The 18,337-nt window shown below is 43.1% G+C and overlaps 2 protein-coding genes across 2 annotated transcripts; one reads left to right on the top strand and one right to left on the bottom strand.

The window, feature by feature from the left end:
• The first annotated feature begins 9,181 nt into the window (after nucleotides 1-9,181).
• On the top strand, nucleotides 9,182-15,053 carry LOC128734243 (alpha-N-acetylglucosaminidase). The gene is made up of 4 exons (XM_053828320.1): nucleotides 9,182-9,415; nucleotides 9,468-9,652; nucleotides 9,717-10,905; nucleotides 13,491-15,053. The coding sequence occupies exons 1-4, from the start codon at nucleotides 9,188-9,190 to the stop codon at nucleotides 14,178-14,180; spliced, it is 2,292 nt and encodes a 763-aa protein (XP_053684295.1). The 5' UTR covers nucleotides 9,182-9,187; the 3' UTR covers nucleotides 14,181-15,053.
• On the bottom strand, nucleotides 14,564-16,572 carry LOC128734244 (uncharacterized). Its single transcript, XM_053828321.1, has 4 exons — nucleotides 16,489-16,572; nucleotides 15,337-16,428; nucleotides 15,122-15,268; nucleotides 14,564-15,059 (listed from the first exon to the last, which is right to left on the bottom strand). The coding sequence occupies exons 1-4, from the start codon at nucleotides 16,516-16,518 to the stop codon at nucleotides 14,865-14,867; spliced, it is 1,464 nt and encodes a 487-aa protein (XP_053684296.1). The 5' UTR covers nucleotides 16,519-16,572; the 3' UTR covers nucleotides 14,564-14,864.
• Nucleotides 16,573-18,337: the final 1,765 nt, after the last annotated feature.

The following is an 18,337-nucleotide window of genomic DNA, read 5'->3' as shown; positions in this document are numbered from 1 at the left end:
ACCTCTGGAAGCGATAATGCCTCCAGCTAAGTTATTTATTTTTATCATTCCGCTCTAGCAGCGACAGTACACCAAAGTAGTGATTACGAGTTTGCTGCTCGCCCAAAAGACGCCGAAGGAATGAGCCAAGATGATAGGTTTTCTTTTGGCCACAGTTTATGGCATCAAAAAGTCTCTACAGGATATTCCTAAGAAGCGAAAGCTGGGGCGTAGAAATCCGCGGTTTGCACGTATGCCAAACATGATCAAATCGGTTCGTGTAAAGATTGCTCGCAATCCGGTTCGTTCTATAAGGAAGCTTGCCAAGGAAGCAAAAATTTCTCCAAAAATCCATGCGGACATTCATCAAAAACGATTTGTATGCATCTTCCAAACCAGGAGGGAAATGCCACTTGATTACAGAGCAGGTAAAGGAACTACGAATGGTTTGTTTGAAGAGATTGCTTTCCTTGTTGAAGAAGCAAAATATGATAATCCTGTTCTTCGACGAAAAGCTATTTAGCATCGATTCTGTGTCCAACAGTCGCACAGACTGGTTCCGTTCATTTCACCGAGGCCATTTCAGGGTGTTCCGGAGAAAGTGAAGTTTAAGTTTGGCTTTGTGGCGTCAAAAACAAAACGAACAAAATTTCTCCAATGCACTCAGTTATGGGCTACCGGTGTCCCAATTCTTGGTCATCGAGTACTCTCTGCCCGACCTGGTCCAACCATCTTGCTCGCTGCGTCGTCTTCTTCCTATCGGTTTGGAAGCAAACGCCATTTTGGCAGGGTAGTAGGTGTTCTTAAGAACGTTTATACCCATGGCTTTGCTTGGTTTAGTAAACACGACTTCCGCTGATAATACCTCCGAAACTCCCAGCTTCTGGTGTCATTGTCCGCCGTTGTCAGTCAACCTAGATAGACAAATTCGTCAACCTCAAACTCATCTCCGTCGATAGTTACACTGCGGCCCAAGCAGCGTCGGTCGACCTCGATTCCGCCGGCCAGCGTAGGCTTAGAAGTATTAACCTTTAATCCAATCTTTTCTGCTTCATGCTTCCGTGCTTTAGTCCAGTGTACTATTCAACTACTTCCAAAGATATTCTACGGATAGTATCCACGTCATCGGCAAAGCAGACGAATTTAATAGATTTGTTGAAGATCGTGTCCCACGTGTTGATATACTCTCAATTCATAACACCTTATAGCGCTATGTTGAACAGTAGGCATGGCAGATCATCACTTTGAGGAAGTCCTTTGTGTGGTTCGAATGAACTCGGCAAATACCCTCGAATTTCAAACACCATACTGTACACCATCGATCGTAGATTGAATCAGCTTGATAAACTTCCTGGGGAAGCCGTTCTCGGCCATGGTTTTCCATAACTCTTTTCGGCTGATGGTATCATATGCAACTTTGAAATCAACGCCACATATAGGCTCGCGGCACAAAGCATTTGCAGGATCCGTTCGGTTTTTGGCAGAACTTTTGCGTTTCCTGTGAACGATGCAGCCGCTTCAATTCCTCAACACTCTCATTATGAACAATGACTTACGTCAAGGCGGACTTCCGGCAGCTTACACTGTACTTCACCGCCCAACACAAGTTTGATGTTTCGGAGGAAGTAGGGAAGGCAGAAACTTTCATAGTTTGCCAAGAAACACTTGATTTGGCCAAGAAATACATCAAACGGAGAAATACAGCAAACGGAGTGCGCCGTTCGTGACTACCGGGACTGTAAACGGGTAGATCTACCTCAAGGAGTGTCCACAGAAGCATCTGCTTCCTCTGTCGAAGCAACTCGAGGGCCCTACGATCTTCTGGCCGGATCTATCTTCGAGCCAATATTCAAAGGATGTATTGGAGTGGTACGAAGCCAACGGAGTCACTTCCGTACCCAAGGACATGAACGCCTCCAACGCACCGGAACTAAGGCCCATCGAAAAATACTAGGCTATTATGAAGCACTACGGAACTTAGTGAACAGGTCAAATTTCTAGGATTGGTCCTAGATGTTAAGCTCAACTGGAATGCACATCTCGACGCCGTGATAAGCAAGGCAGTCAGTGCATTATGGTTGTGCTCGAAAACCGTTGGTAGAAAATGGGGTTTAAAACCTAAAATGATCATGTGGATCTACACGGCTATCATACGACCAAAAGTAACGTACGCCTCGTTAGTGTGGTGGCCAAAAACAAAAGAAGTTACCGCCGAAGCAAAACTTGCAAAACTCCAACGACTTGCGAGCATTGCAATAACGGGAGCGATGCGTAGCACTCCATCGAAAGCCCTAAATGCAATTCTCAATCTGCTGCCTTTGCATGAATTCGTACAAATAGAAGCGGAAAAAAGTGCTCTAAGGCTTAAAAGGTTCAGGCATATTTCGGATCTTTCTGGTCACATGAATATTCTGAAACTTTTCAAAATCGGGCCCGTGCTAAGTATGAACGGAGATTGGATGAATCCGGAGGATAACTATGATACTCCCTACAAGGTGTGTGAAACTTCACGCTCCGACTGGGAGAGGGGAGTTTCTATGGTTCGTCAAGGCTCAACGATATTTTTCACGGATGGCTCAAAAATTGGTTCAAAAACTGGTGCTGGAATCTATGGCCCTGGAACAAAAATATCAGTGGCTATGGGACTATGGCCAACTGTGTTTCAGGCGGAGATCTTTGCAATAATTGAATGTGTGAATGTTTGCTTGAGAAGAAGATATAAGCATGCAAATATATGCATTTTCTCTGACAGTCAAGCAGCATTGAAAGCGATAAGCGCTTGCAAATGCACATCAAAAATAGTCTGGGATTGCATTCTTTCATTACGGCAGCTATGCCAAATGAATACAGTAAATCTATACTGGGTTCCAGGGCATTGTGGCATTGAAGGCAATGAAATAGCAGACGAGCTAGCAAAAGCGGGCTCCAATTCGGAATTCATCGGTCCGGAGCCTTTTTGCGGTATATCAAAATGCACAATCAAAATGGAACTTAAACGCTGGGAAGAACAAAAGGTGACGGCCAATTGGATGGCTGTCAGAGGTTGTAACCAGTCAAAAAGATTCATTAATCCAAACGTAAAAACTACTAAAAAGCTCATAGAGCTCAACAAGAGAGCTCTGTGTACATACACCGGCCTAGTAACAGGGCACTGTCCGAGTAGACATCATTTAAAGAACATGGGTCGTGTTGAAAATGATGTCTGTCGCTTCTGCAATCTTGAAAGCGAAACGTCGGAGCACCTGCTCTGCAGTTGTAGTGCGCTTTACACGAGCAGAGCTAAATTTCTTGACAAGAGATGCTTATCTCCTAGTGAAATTTGGTCTGCCAATCCCGGGAAGGTTATCGGTTTCATAAACCAGATTATACCTGACTGGGAGCGTGCAGGAGCAAATGACTAGTTGTCTATAATGGCAATTGGCTTGCATGGCACGTACGGTAAACAGGGATATACTACAAAAGTTCAAATTAATGGACAAAGTAGTCAAATCCCATTCTAAAAAAAAAAAAAAAGCACTACGGAAGCATCCCAAGAAGGTCAAGTCTGTGGAAGACATGAAGAAAAATTAGATTTCCGTACAGATGAAGCTGCAGCTAGGTTGTACAAAACTTTTTGAGTGGAGTTAAGCGTAAGGTACGAGCATAGGGTTATGGTATTGAAGTTGAATGAAACAAATATGCCAAAATCTGCTACTAATGGGTTATATTTTGTTGTTTGAAAGTTTGACAAGGATCGGTCAATTAGGTAATTTTCTACAGCCTTTGTTCCGTGGTGAAATTTGATGTGGGACACCTTTTATCACCCTCCTACATTCATCATCCAACCAGTCGGTTGGTGATTCCTTGGCACATACCCGATGAAACTATTCGCTACACTGCTAATGACTGTTTTAATGCTATTCCAACAGTCCTCGAGATGCGCTTCGTGCAACCCGTCCTCTTCCGGCAGAGCACAGCTTCGATTGAGTGCGCATAGTTTACGGTGACGTCTAGCTGCTACAGCCGCGCGACATTTGACCCAGCCTGTCGTCGGTTCCAAATGTTGTTCACAACGGAAAAGTCTGCGCGCATCTTACTCATCACTGGGTAGTAGTCCGAGCTAACGCTAACGTCAATTATGTCTGAGAAGTACCGACTGTCAATCAAAACGTGGTCGATCTGTGATTCTGTTGATTTGTGGTGATGGTGACCTCCAGGTGTGTTGTGTAGGAATCTATGCTGGAAGAAGGTACTACAAGCGGCTGTGTTCTTGGAGATTGTAAAGTCGACAGGCCCACAGTCTTAGACCCACCTCCAATCACCGGTTTGCATTTCTCCTTTTAGTCGACCTGAACATTGAAATTCTCGATAACGATCTTGATATCATGTTTTGAGCAGCGATCATATTCACGCTCTACCTGCGCTCCAACTCCTCCTTGTCGTCATCGGAACTTTTGAAGTGATGACCGCGCACGTTGTTGGAAGTTGAGAAATCTGCAACTACACGTCCAAGTTTCCAATTCATAGTCCTTTTCCATTGAATGGGTTTGTTTCGATTGTTCCAGTCCGAATGTCTTTGTTCATCGCTCAATGCTTATTAGTATTGCATGGTGGCAACTTGTAAGGCCTGCGGTACCAACCCTCTATTTCGCCGGAGGACTGACAAAGCTCAAAAGAGCCCTCTCTCCCTGTCATTATACGGCCTTGACTCCCACCGGGATTGGTTACCCGATCTCCACCAAGGTTGCTCGTATCCCGACTGGTACCACGAGAAAGTAGGCATAGAAATTTTTGAAAAAGGGGGTTTTAACCACTGTAGGGTTTATTTCATGCCTACAGGTGGGCAAGACACCGACACGCGGTACGCTTTATTCAGCCGTTTACCAGCTTGCGGGCTTCCAACGGTTTGAAAATGCTAGCTGCTTTCATTGATGCTGATGTTAAAATCAATACCTATGTGTATAACGGTAATTTAAAGAACCAACTGCTTCCTTGGGTGAAGACCAACTTCTCTGAGGATCAATACGTTTTCCTAGCGGCATGTCACACGTCAAATCTGACCCAACGATGTCTGATGAAAAATATGAAGTTTTGGCCGAAAGATTTGTGCCCCCCCTAGAATTCCGGACCTTTGGATTATTCGATTTGAGCGTATATCGAAGCCCTACCTTGCAAATCATCTCCCCACAGTGTGAATACCGCAAAGTCTGTCATAACTTTTCTTATAGAAGAATAACTGTTTGATGTGAAATTAAAAATTTTGATTAACTGCAAACTCTAGGTATAAGCCATTTTTTGGAAAGGAATAAGTGATGCGAAGAATGATTATGTGGATGAACTAAGCCGCTGACATCCCTATATGAATGTGCAGGGTTTGTTTGTAGCACAAATTTTGAGCCCGTCTCGTTTCTAGCCCGTACCAGCTGAGGTTAGGTGAATATGTACTAGTTTCAGCTTCGAGCAAAGCGCGTGGCAAGCGAGCAGTGATTCTAATCATTAAAACATGGATTTCTGTCATAGGCCTTGGATGAACTGGAAATGTTGATATACAGACGAAAAATGTATTGAGTTGGTTGAGCAATGGCTGGTGGCACTTAAACCCACAAACTCTCAACTGCCGGCAAAGTGTTTTATCTTTAAACTATCGCCGCACCCTTCTAATAGTTAGTTTTGTTTCATTCTCCCGATTCCATCCTTCCACACAAGCAACTCACACTCCTCGGCGACGATATTATTTTTGTAAGACTGCTCTTTGCTTCTACCGCAGAGAACATAAACTGTTTGCGATAGAAACAGGCAGTTGCCGTCAGTCGCTCAGGTAAGTCTAGTGGTTTTTTTGTTTTTACTTATACACTCAACCCCCGCTAATATGAAAAACACCTCGTTCAGATCAGGCGAATTCCTTTTTAATCTGAATATTTGGTAACTCTATTCACTTTCACATACGCGCAAGGCGCGCACTCTATGACCTTGTCGTTTTGATATGACGAAAACAAACGTTTTGAAAACAAGTCGAATATGCTTGAATTCTGAACATCCAGATTGTAGAAGTGGAAATTGGCTCGACAGTATCAACTAAAATAGTCTATTTTGAGTGCTGGAGAGAAATAAGTTGCATATAAGCTATATTGCCAAAACTGCTGAGCAAGAGGAAACGTATTAAGTTTTTTTGCTTTTTTTCAATTTGCCCGGTCAACTTAACCGTCAATTGTGTATGACGCTTGATCAGTTTTTAATGTGAACGCATTCATACCAACGGGGTTCAGATTAAAAATGTTCAGATTACGGAAGGTCATTCCAGCGGGGGTACACGGTATATGTTTCTATAGAGCTTTCTGACAGCTCAACCACCCACACAGCGAGCACGAAAAACGCGTGTATATACATGATATTTGCCTCATTTTGGCAAAGGGCTGATGCTTGCTTGCCTCATTTTCAAGCACCAACACACATAAGAATGGAAAGGTCTATATGCGGTCATGACGTAAACTCTTTTTGGGAAAAGGATTAAGCGTCTGATGCGAAGAATGATTAATTGAATGAACTGGAAAATTTCGATACATAGACCAAAAACATATTGGGTTAAGCAATGGCAAGTGGGACTAGAACCCACAATTTCTCAGTCGCCGGCAAAATGTTCTACCTTTAAAGTTAAACTACCATTGCACCCTTTTATTAGATAGTCAAACCTAGCTTTGTTTCAGTCTCCCAATTCTATAATTCCACACACGCGCCTCACACTCCTCGGCGATGATATCAATTGATATTAGGCTAAAAATATTGACTAACTGAAGACGAGGCTCGAACTCACAGCTCCCAATCTCAAGTTGAGCGTATTAATCCGTTTACACCACTATGTCGTCTGTCATAACGCGCACAGGGCAGTCGATTACGGAAGGCTGTATATTTGAAAAGCGCTCCGGCATCGTCTTGAGGATGTCATTGATAAAAATGGAGGACACATCAAGTAAATTTTTCGAACGGACTACTTTTAGTTGAAAATGGGATTTGAAAGAAATACCAAAAATTTTCGCATTTTTTCTTGCTGCACCCTGTAAATCGAGACGTACAGACTCCAACTTATTTGGATTATTTATATAAAATACGAGTAAGCGATGGTCAAGCTGTGGGACTACCAACACAGGAGGAGGTTAAAAAGGCAACCAGTAAGCTGAAAAACGGTAAGGCTGCTGGGGAGGACGGTTTCCCGGCTCTACTACTAAAAGCGGAAAGCGAGCAGCTGTACGAAGCAATCCACCGGATCATTGTCAGGATCTGGGAGAAAGAACAAATGCCGGAGGAGAGGTTGGATGGCCTCATTTGCCCAATTTTCAAAAAGGAACATCGAGTGGAGTGTAAAAACTATCGAGGAATTACATTGCTCAATTCTGCCTACAAGGTGCTTTCCCGTATCCTGTTCTGCAGACTGAGACCGTTAGCGGAGTCCTTCGTCGGCGAGTACTAAGCTGGTTTTCGTGAGGGTCGCTGCACGACGGATCAGTTGTTTACCCTGCGTCAGTTGCTAGACAAGTTCCGGGAGTACAACTTGTAGACACACCATCTGTTTGTGGACTTTAAAGCGGCGTACGAGGCAGTTAAACGAAATGAGCTGTAGCAGATAATGCTAGAACATGGTTTTCCGACGAAACTAGTTACGCTGATTCGTGCGACGCTGGACGGATCCAAATCATGCGTTAAAATAGCGGGTGAGACCTCAGCTGCTTTCGTGACGTTGGATGGACTGAAGCAAGGAGATGCACTCTCTAACCTGCTATTCAACATTGCTTTGGAAGGTGCATTACGAAGGGCAAACGTGGAAAGGAATGGAACTATCATCACGAAATCTGACATGCTTCTTGGTTTTGCGGAAGACGTCGATATCATCGGAATCAACCGGAAGTGGAATCGGAATCATCGGAATCAACCGTAAGTGGAAGAGGCCTTCAGGCCTTTTAAAAGGGAAGTGTTAAGATTGGGACCGCCAAAACGAAGTATATGGTTGCTGGTAGTGAACGTGGGAGCCCAAGTGGTGTTGGTGCCGAGGTGGAGTTAGATGGGGAACGATATGTAGTGATATGTGACAACAATGTACCTAAGCCGCGAAGTGAAACGACGAGTTGCAGCTGCGAATCGGGCTTTCTACGGATTACGTAGCCAGCGGAAGTTCCATAGTTTGCAAATTCGCACAAAACTGGCGCTCTACAGAATATTAATCCTCCCGGTGGCCCTTTACGGGCACGAACCATGAACGCTAAAGGAAGCTGATTGGCGAGTGCTTGGGGTTTTTGAGCGTAAACTTCAGCGATCTATACTTGGTGGCAAAATGGAAAATGGAGTGTGGCGCAGACGCATGAATCACGAGCTATACCAAATATACAAATATGCTGATATACTACCTTTAGTGCAATGTGGCAGGCTGTGGTGGGCTGGGCACGTGGCCAGAATACCTGACGAAAGAGTAGCCAAAACTATTTATAGCAGACAACCAGGAAGAGGCCGTAGACTCCGAGGTAGCCCCCGGTGGGGATTGGAGAACGGCAGCCTAGGACCACCGGTACTGTAGGACCATAATTCGTTCGGCGCAGGATCGGTAACGGACCATTGCCACTAAAGTAAAGTAAGTACATAAGATACAATAATGGTGATTAGCAGAATTGATTTTTGAAAACTTCCAAGTTGTTAATTACCCGTCTTGAAAAAGAAATTCACCAATTCTCTTAGGAAAATCAACTTCTTAAAATGTGTTAAAGTGATTATTATTTTGTACTATCTCCAAACACAACTTTGCTATTGCCCATCTCAAAATCCACGATGATGTGCTGTTCTGCTATAAATATGTAAATGAAAAAGTAAATGTTTGCTACTAAACACAATTTTGGTCACAACAGAAGTACACTAAAAAGAAAACAAACAAATTTAAGCTTGTCCGCCAAAGTGTTTATTTCCAATCCTCCATTCAAAAGATGCCACAAACAGAACTGTAATAAAATTCATTTCATTCTACTTCTCCGGCTGTGTAAATCGAAATTATACAACGCGCACTGATTACAGTGCAAGTGATCAGTGAACCAACAGGCAAAAGGAGAATGAATTGTTTGGTTTACTTTTATGCTTACGTGAACAATTGATAATAGCTGATGGGATGCGACCACTCGCGGGACAAGATTAGTCTGTTGTGTTCAATTGAGTGCTAGTGGTCAAACTATCCGTGCAGCTAGAGAATGCAAATATGACCTTGTTCCACTTGGTCCCTACGGTATTTGTGATGTTTGCTATCCTGCAAGGTCTCAACGGGATACCCAACTTTAAAGCTCATATTCTTAAACATGTTATAAGTAAAACAAGCCAAAATGATCAAAAAAACGCAGCGATGGAAGTGATTAGCCGAATTCTTCCCCAACAAGCCATGTACTTCAAAGTTAACATCGATAATCGTATGCAGCTTAATTCATTTAGGGTTTGTAACAAAAATTCTCGTATTATTTTCAATTACAACATCAAATTTACAGATAGAAAAATCTGAAGAAACCGACGGAATCGTTTACATTACCAGTTCCAGTGGTGTGGCGGCAACTAAAGGTTTCCACTATTATTTGAAGTATTACTGTGGATGTCATGTTTCCTGGGATGGCGATCAGTTAGATTTACCAGAGGTTTTACCGTCAGTAAACGAGACGGTTGAAGCTCCTAGCAGGTAGGGAAACTAGAACCATACAAAAACTTTCAAAAATCATCTGTTTCCAACATTCCCGTTTCAGCATAATTTACTACCAAAACGTATGTACATGGTCCTACTCGTTTACCTGGTGGACTTTCTCTGAGTGGCGCCGTCACATCGATTGGATGGCTCTGCAAGGAATTACGCTTAGTCTAGCACCGTTCCAGGAAGATCTGTGGTCGGAGCTGTACAGTGAATACAATATCACTCAGCACGATATTGACAATCACCTTGCTGGTCCGGGATTTTTTGCCTGGCAAAGAATGGGTAACATTCGTGGATGGGGTGGTCCCTTAACAGCAAATTTTAAAACTTTCTCTTCCATGCTGCAGCTGAGAATCGTTCAGCAAATGCGCCGCCTGGGTATGATAGTAGCCCTACCAGCGTTTGCAGGCCACTTACCAGTTCAGTTTAAACAGCTCTTTCCACAGTCGAAAATATCGTCCGTTCCCGCCTGGAACAAATTCCCGACTCAGTATGCTAGCCCGGCATTTTTAGACCCAGTGGATCCTCTTTTCCAAGAAATCGGAACAAAATTTCTGGAAAAGGCAATTTCCCGCTATGGAACAGATCACATATATTTCAGTGACCCGTTCAACGAAAATCAGCCGCATACCGCCAGCGCAAGATATTTGTCAGAAGCAGCGGCCGGAATTTTCGGAGCAATGACGAAAGCTGATCCAGTTGCCGTTTGGTTACTGCAGGGATGGATGCTGGTGAAGAATCCATTTTGGAGTGATCGTGCTATTCGGGCCTTTCTGACGGCCGTCCCAACTGGTCGAATGCTGGTGTTGGATCTGCAGTCGGAACAATTTCCACAATATACCAGGACACAGTCTTTCCATGGACAACCATTCATATGGTGCATGCTAAGTAATTTTGGAGGAACACTTGGAATGCTCGGTTCCGTCGATATCGTATTCCAAAGGATTCAAGAGACAAGAAGTGATGAGAATTTCACGATGCTAGGAACTGGAATAACACCGGAAGGAATTAATCAGAACTATGGTCTGTACGAGTTTGCACTGGAGATGGGCTGGATTCGGAATCTGACCAATGCAGACCAGTGGTTCAGAACGTACGCTACGGTTCGGTATGGAAGTGACGTTGAAAGACTGCAGGATGCATGGAGTATATTCAAAGCAACGGTTTACAACTTCAAAGGTTTGGAGCTGATGCGGGGCAAATACACCTTCAATCGACGACCGAGCCTGAAGCTAGCTCCATGGGTGAGTGAAATATTTATATAATTTGGTAATAGGATATATTACATTAGAACGTAGTACGTGTGGTGATTTTGCGAATATGCGGGCTTTTTCTCGACTGCGAACTGCGATTTAGTCAAACACGTTTTCATTTTTTACAAAACAGAATATTTTTCTCTGTTCACCCCGGTCGATCCCTACAGTACGTATCTTAGATATCAGGTGAAAAGATACCTTCTACCAAATACACCACTTCCGCTGCCTGTAGTCACGGCAAAGCAGTCGTGTCGAAAATGTTCCTTATTGCCGCAGCAGGGGGAGACCTTTTCCTTCTGTGTTTTTTTCGGTTTCGCTCCAATTTTGCCCCCCCCCCCCCATCTTCTCCCGATGATGAGAAGGAAGCGTTTTACGCGACGGCTGGAGGCAACGTCGACAACTACGACAACTGCTCGCCACGGGACATCAAAATCGTCATCGAGGACATGTATGCCCAGGTCAATATGGAAGAAATGTATAAACCGTTGAAAAGACAAATATATGGTGGAAAGGAATATATTGCTCCAAAAAAGACAAAGTTTGCTTCCCACAGATAGTGACGGTGATTAACTTCAAGTGGTTGACGAGTTCATATATTTGGAATCTCTGGTCCGCCGACAATAAAACGAGCAAGGAGATTCAATGACGCATTTAAGCAAGAAGTCGGGCGTACTTTTCTCTCCGCAAAACGTTTCGATAAAGGAGTATACTGCCGTGAATCGCATAACAGTCCCATTCATATAGGAAACTTCATACAAAATAGGACTGTTATGCGATTCACGGCACTACATACAAAGCTCATAATGTTTTAAACGGTAATTAAACAAAAGGTGTTAGCTCGCAACAAAGACTATAGAACTCATGACTGGGTATTCTGTCAAATCTCGACGTACAGGGTTAATACGCCCTCTACGGATAACGGTGGTAACTTTTAGGTTGTATATGTGCGATCACTCTGGCATCAAACCCGCACTAACATCATTGCATGACATCATACATCAACATCACACGCATATATTCTTTGAGATAGTTACGATCACTAACACTTATAAGCTGTAGTAACTCTCTAAGCAGTAGTATCGTCCTTTGCTGTGTTTATGCGAACCTTCTACTATGCCTAGTTTGGAGTTCTGGAGTCTTCGTCCGCAGCGTGGTAGAGTACAAACGGAAAACGAAAAGTCTTGCAAGAGTATGAGTCACGAGCTGCAAGTGCCACTTACAGAGATCGAATCATCGTTCTTCTTCTTTTACCAGCCGAGAGCCGCGGGGTGGCTCTTACCGTATCAAGAATTCGGTTCTGGGTTACTCATCGCCAATTCGTTGTGCGTCTCGACATATGCAAGTCGGCTTCAACCTGGTCGAGCTATCTAGCACGTTGGGCCCTTCTATTCCTGATGCCGGTGGGGCCGGTCTTCAAGAGAAGGGATTTCACTGCACAGTCGTCCGGCATCCTTGCAACGTGACCGGCCCACCGTAGTCTCCCAACTTTCACCAGGTATCTCTCCAAGTAGGGCCAAGCCCACGCCACTCTCCGCTGTCTGTTTGCTCTAAACTAAAACTAAAAATAGACTGCAACAACTTTCGTTCAACTACGACAAATGCACGTATGTCTTCTGTAAGCAAAGTTACAGTCCCAAGTTCATAGAGGACTATCAGTCTGATTAGCGTTTTGTATGACGTAAGCTTTGTGCGGCAGCGTATGCTTATTGATCGAAGCGCCTTGCGGAGGGAAAAGTATAGTAAGATCGATTTCCAGCTTGAATGCCTCGTTGAATCTGCTTACACGTATTATTGTCGGCGGGGACCAGAGATTCCAAATACACGAACTCATCAATCACTTCCAGTTCATCGCCGTCAATAGTCACTATCCGTGGCAGGTAAACATTGCTTTCTCTGAAGCCGCTTTCTACCATATATTTGGTGTTCGACGCATTGATTTGTAACACAATACTCCTAGCCTCCGTTTTTAGTCTGGCGTAGCTTGCCACCGTCGTCTCAAGGTTAGAAGTAATGATGTTGAGGTCGTCTGCGAAGGCTAGGAGTTAGCTACTCTTGCTGAAGATCGTTCCTGTCGTTTAGAATGCCCGCTCAGCAGATCACACCTTCGATAGCGATATTGAATAGCATACAGTCCATCTCCTTGCCGCAATCGTCCGCAAGATTCGAAAGGACTCGAGAGTCTCGACTCAAAACGCACACGTAACACATCACTCGCTCCAGGGTAGCTTTAATCAGCCGCGTCGGTTTGCCCGGCAAACCGTACTCGTGCATTATCGACCATAGCTGTTCGCGTTCAACTGTATCGTATGCTGCCCTGAAATCCACGAAAATATGATGTATGGACCCTACAAAGCCCGCCTGGTGAATTTTCTTGCTATTGGAGATAGACGACGGTCGCTCGTGTTGGTGTGCAGGCTATGGGACCCGATCACCGGTCTATACATTGCATCCCTGCCGACCTTGTTTGTTTTGATGGAAAATATTTTAGAATTGTTGGTGTAACTTCTATATTAACCACGCATTAGCTAATAATGAAAGCAACTTTAATAAGAACATATTTTCCCTTCTTCCAGGTATGGTACAACGAGACTTTATTTAACGAAGGCGTTAAGCTACTACTTTATGCAAACTCATCTAACGCTCTCTACAAAGCAGACGTCGTTGACGTTACACGCCAAGTTCTTCAAAATACTGCTGATCGGCTTTATCTCAACATCAAGGAATCATACCATACTAAGAATTTAACGTCGCTGCGATTGTATTCTAGTATGTTCCGCGAGCTTCTACTGGACATTGACCGCCTGCTCTCGACTGATCGACACTTTCTACTGGGTAGTTGGCTCCAGTCGGCCAAAGCTCTGGGACAAACAAGCCTGGAAAGGCAAAAGTACGAGTTTAACGCTCGGAACCAGATCACGCTCTGGGGTCCGCAGGGTCAAATCATTGACTACGCCAACAAGCAATGGGCCGGTATGGTGCTCGACTTTTTCCTGCCCCGCTGGAGTTTATTTCTTCAGGAACTTGAGTCAGCTTTGGAAACCAATGCAACCATAAATGATACTAAAATAAAAAATAAAATATTTCGCCTGATTGAGTTACCGTTTACAACCGATAACAAAATATATCCGGCTGAAGCACAAGGAAATGCACTTGAAACAGCTCGAGAGTTGTTTTCCGTTTGGAACAAAAAAGCAGAAAATTTAGAACAACTGCCCAAGCACGTATTAAATACGAAGAAACGGTCCAGAAAAAACGGAAGCTAAAACATGTCATAAACAAAGAATAAACAAAAATTTCATCTTTCCTTAATTTTCAAATTCTGCTGAAATGCTCAACAGAGAAACTTTAGGTAATATAAATAGTTTGCTGTCAAACGCATCTTTCATATCATATAGGTAATAGTGAAATAATTTATTATCTTTAATTGCCTACAAAAAGACCATCAATGGACTCCAGAGGAGACCAAACCTTCAGCATCTTTGTTAAAATCAAATTTTGTTAAAGAAAAGTCTTATTGCCGTCATGCTGAGAAGCTACCTACTAGGTACATTTGCCTAAGCCAATCTAGCTGAAATGCTGCGAATTAGAACCCTTGTTTTAATCGAGATATTGCGAAGCGGCCGTCAATAAAACTTATCGTATCATCTCAAATCCTCTGCATGTCATGTTACAAAAACCAACCACTAAAAGCTAAGAACATACAGGCATTTTAAAATCATTTCAAACTTTATTGATTTAGCGCCAGCAAAAATAGGAAAGCATGCACGATTAGTTGGATGTTTAATAGATGGAGGGTATCAGTTTTTGAGTGCGTTTGTAGCTTTGATTGATGATTAAACTTCTATAGTCTTCATAATTTACACACAAATAGGCAGTTTCCTAATGATCGACACTGACAAGACATATTAAATAAGTCAACTATCACAGATATGTACATAAGTGGTGAGTCACCAACACTTTTGCCAAGCAGCCTCGCTATATCTATCTAGTTCGGGCTTTTCCAGTTTAACCACCGAACATTTTTTCAATTGCTTTTGAACGGTCCACATTGTGTCCTCGTCGACTTTGGAGCAGTCGACTATTTGCAGCTCTGTTAGATTTGGGAAAACAGAGGGAATATCCAGTATCGTTCTGTTCGTAATCTATGACAAAATACATAATTTCATTTTTGAGACATTGATTTTTGATTTGATGAAACTCTCACCCATCCACTTCCACCTACGCTGAAAGTACGCAGGTTTGGACATTTAGGAAATTTGACAAACGCGTTCTCTGATATGGGTATTGACCAGCATTGCAGCTCGATGAGATTTGTCAAATTTCCCAGAAACTGAAATCCATCATCCTTTACCTACGAATGTAACAAATGATTGTTGTTTGAAGCTGTCGTTTTGTTGATCTTATACCCAGCGTACCTACCTGATAACAGTAATCCAGTGATAACGCACGAAGAGACACTAGAGTTGTACACAGCAGGCGCAAATGAGCATTTTCGAAGGTGTGGTCGTAGATTTTCAGGTAGCGCACATTGGGCACAAAACTTGCCAGATGTACATAAAAGTTAAGACTCGTTGAAATGCCATCCAGAATTAGATGGCTTATCTTGGGTAACTGAACGTCTTTCAAAAAATTCCCCTCCCTTATGGACCCCTGAATTTTCAATGTGCGCAACTTACTCAGCTGTGCTATTTTGCCAAACGTAGCAGCTTTCATAGATTGTACGTTGATACACAAATGCTCCAGATGCTGCCATTTATTGCATATAGAATTAAAAGTTGTTTCATTCAACGCTCCAGTCAGAGAGGCACTCTCTAGTAGCTCCATTTGCTGAAAACATTCTACCGAAAGCTTGTAATCGGCTGGTTGCGGCCAGTACACGTGTATTCGACGTAAATTCTCCAAACAATTCAGGGAACAAAACTGTACAAAATGAGAACATTCTAGCAGCACATGGAGACATTTCAGCTGCTTTCCGTAGTGCAATATCAAATCGAATGCAACATTCTCCGCAGCTACCAAATCTAACGACGTTACGTTGGGGAACATCCGCGGGATTATTCGGCACACTTCATCTTCGAATCCACGCTGAGTTAGCTCCAGCACTCGTATGTTTTTGAACGTTGGAAACAATTCAAAACCTTCGCTGCAGAAACAGCCCTCAATGATGAGCTCGTTCAATTTAGGCGCTTTGAGTAGAAATCGAACGAGAACCAAAGGGGTAATTACGTACGTCGACAACTTTAGCGAATTCAATTCCGGACCAAATTTTTCCAGTACATCTACAATATGATGCAGTTTGGAAGATTCCGTCCACTCCAGCGTGAGATTACGATAGCAGCGTTTGCTTTTAAGCAGGATTCTGCACTGCTTCGGGTCCAGGTAGTCAGCAACGTGAAGAGAAATCGTTCGCATCGGTCGATCCGTGAAGGCCAGTCGATTCCATAGTCGCGACACACGGGATGCTGTTTTTCGGTCACGCAATTTCAGAAAACTGAAGATAAAAATAACTATCTGAAACCGAAACATGATGATCAATACCTGATGGTAATCGAATTGCATATTATTCCTTACTTCCTCCGGCAAATCTCTTATTTTTGCCATTTGTCACAAAGCTAAAAGTGAGCTGTTTTCTATAAATCGAATTGGTAAACAAATCCTGGATTCCATGTATTTTTCAGTGCAACAACTACTCGAAAACCTCGAACCCAAAATAAACAAACTGCTCGAAAATCGACAAAGATGCCGTCGCAAAGATGCCAGATTTTTCCTAAAATCTACGATTTCTAAAGGAGCTGTTTCATTTTCACCTGAGAGAGAGTCGCGGAGACGGTCTTCTTTTTCTTATATGCTTTGGCTGTTCTTCTTCTATTACGTTTGCTTTCATTTTCGGGCAAATAAATGAAACTTGTGCGTGAACACCTCATTGGACGTGTGAAGTGTGCATTTTATAATAACATATTTTGGTGTTAATTGTCACACGGGCATTTCAGTTTTTGCAAAAATGTTAATTTACAATTGAGACAAACAAGACTAATTCAATTCCGAATGTGTTTTTCACAAAAACACCGGCAGAATACTTATGAGAATTAACAATACTTTTCCATTTTGGGACAACGATAACGACTGGCTGCATTTTTGACAGATCGTACTGGCAGCATTTGACATTAGAATTTTTCCTCTTCGCGAATCTCTCTCAGATTTTCACTTGCCCAGAGCAATCTTAAATAATATTTTTGCAGCAAACGGTTGAGTTTTCGTCGTTTTCGTAGATCAGTCAGTGTGACTGTGACGTGAAAGTGGAAGTCAGATCAGGCGGATCAAAACGTCTATCGAAGAGCAGTTGCATTTTGCATAGCAGACATACAAAGAGACTTTAGAGAAAACAACGTTCTAACGTTCTACCGCTAACGGACAGCGAATATTGACGCCGATTAACTGAAAATGGTTAGTTAGTTCATATATTTGGGATCTCTGGTTACCATCGACAATAATATGAGTAAGCGGATGCAACGACGCAGTCAAACTAGAAGTTGAGCCTATTTTTCCCTACGCATGACGTTGCGATCAAGCAGCGTACGCCGCCACACAATGCTGACGATATACAAAACGCTCGTCAGACCGGTATAGTTCTTTACGAACTTGAAACTGTGACTGTTAACGGAGGACATACGTGCACTTGCCGTATTTGAACAAAAGGTGTTGCGAACTGTTTTTGATGGAGTACAAATTAGTGGCGAAAGTGTATATGCCACTTGGAGAGATTCCCATCGTAAATCTGGCGAAAGTAGGGAGATTACGGTGGGCCGCCCTCGACGCAAGGATGCCGAACAACTGTGCAGTTAAATTCGTTTTCTTAATCTTTAAGAAAACGAATTTAACTGCACAGTTGTTCGGCATCCTTGCGTCGCACAAACGTGCAAGCTGCAAGGCGACTTAACCAGATTGAAGCCGACTTGCTTGTGTCGAGAGGCTCAACGAGTAGCCCAGGACCACCCCGCTGTCACAAATGTCATTCCCATACATTTTTCGTGTAGCCAACATCTCATCTAGCCCACAACAAACTTTGCCTCGGACAATATGTATTTGTGAGTAGCCTCGGATGAATCTGTATTGGTAAGCTCCCGAACAAAGTTACTTTTTTGCTTTTTTTCTTTTTGTGTCGGACGTGTAGGAAGCGTAAAAAGATGTTAGCTACTTCTTTACCCTTCAGTTTCATACGCCTGCCCAGGACCGAGTGCAGTGGAGAGCAATTGTTGACACGGCAAGAGCCACCATGGCTCATATACAGTTACAATAAATATCCAGCTTTTTACGAGCCATAATGGCGGACGTGTTCGTAATATTTGAACAGCATTTTTGACATTTCCCTAATACATCGCACCTTTTCTTTTCGTACATTCCTTTAGTTTTACCATGAACG

Source organism: Sabethes cyaneus, chromosome 2, assembly GCF_943734655.1.
Source record: "Sabethes cyaneus chromosome 2, idSabCyanKW18_F2, whole genome shotgun sequence".
In the NCBI taxonomy this organism is placed as follows: domain Eukaryota; kingdom Metazoa; phylum Arthropoda; class Insecta; order Diptera; family Culicidae; genus Sabethes; species Sabethes cyaneus.
Note: the sequence above shows the minus strand (reverse complement) of the source record. Positions and strands in the feature narration are given on the sequence as shown.

Coding starts and splice junctions, on each gene's coding strand:
- LOC128734243 (XM_053828320.1), top strand. CDS start 9,188: ATGACCTTGTTCCACTTGGTCCCTACGGTATTTGTGATGTTTGCTATC. Junction 9,416..9,467: donor TGCAGCTTAATTCATTTAGG/GTTTGTAACAAA, acceptor TCAAATTTACAG/ATAGAAAAATCTGAAGAAAC. Junction 10,906..13,490: donor GCCTGAAGCTAGCTCCATGG/GTGAGTGAAATA, acceptor CCCTTCTTCCAG/GTATGGTACAACGAGACTTT.
- LOC128734244 (XM_053828321.1), bottom strand. CDS start 16,518: ATGGCAAAAATAAGAGATTTGCCGGAGGAA. Junction 15,269..15,336: donor CACTGGATTACTGTTATCAG/GTAGGTACGCTG, acceptor TTACATTCGTAG/GTAAAGGATGATGGATTTCA. Junction 15,060..15,121: donor GCGTAGGTGGAAGTGGATGG/GTGAGAGTTTCA, acceptor ATTTTGTCATAG/ATTACGAACAGAACGATACT.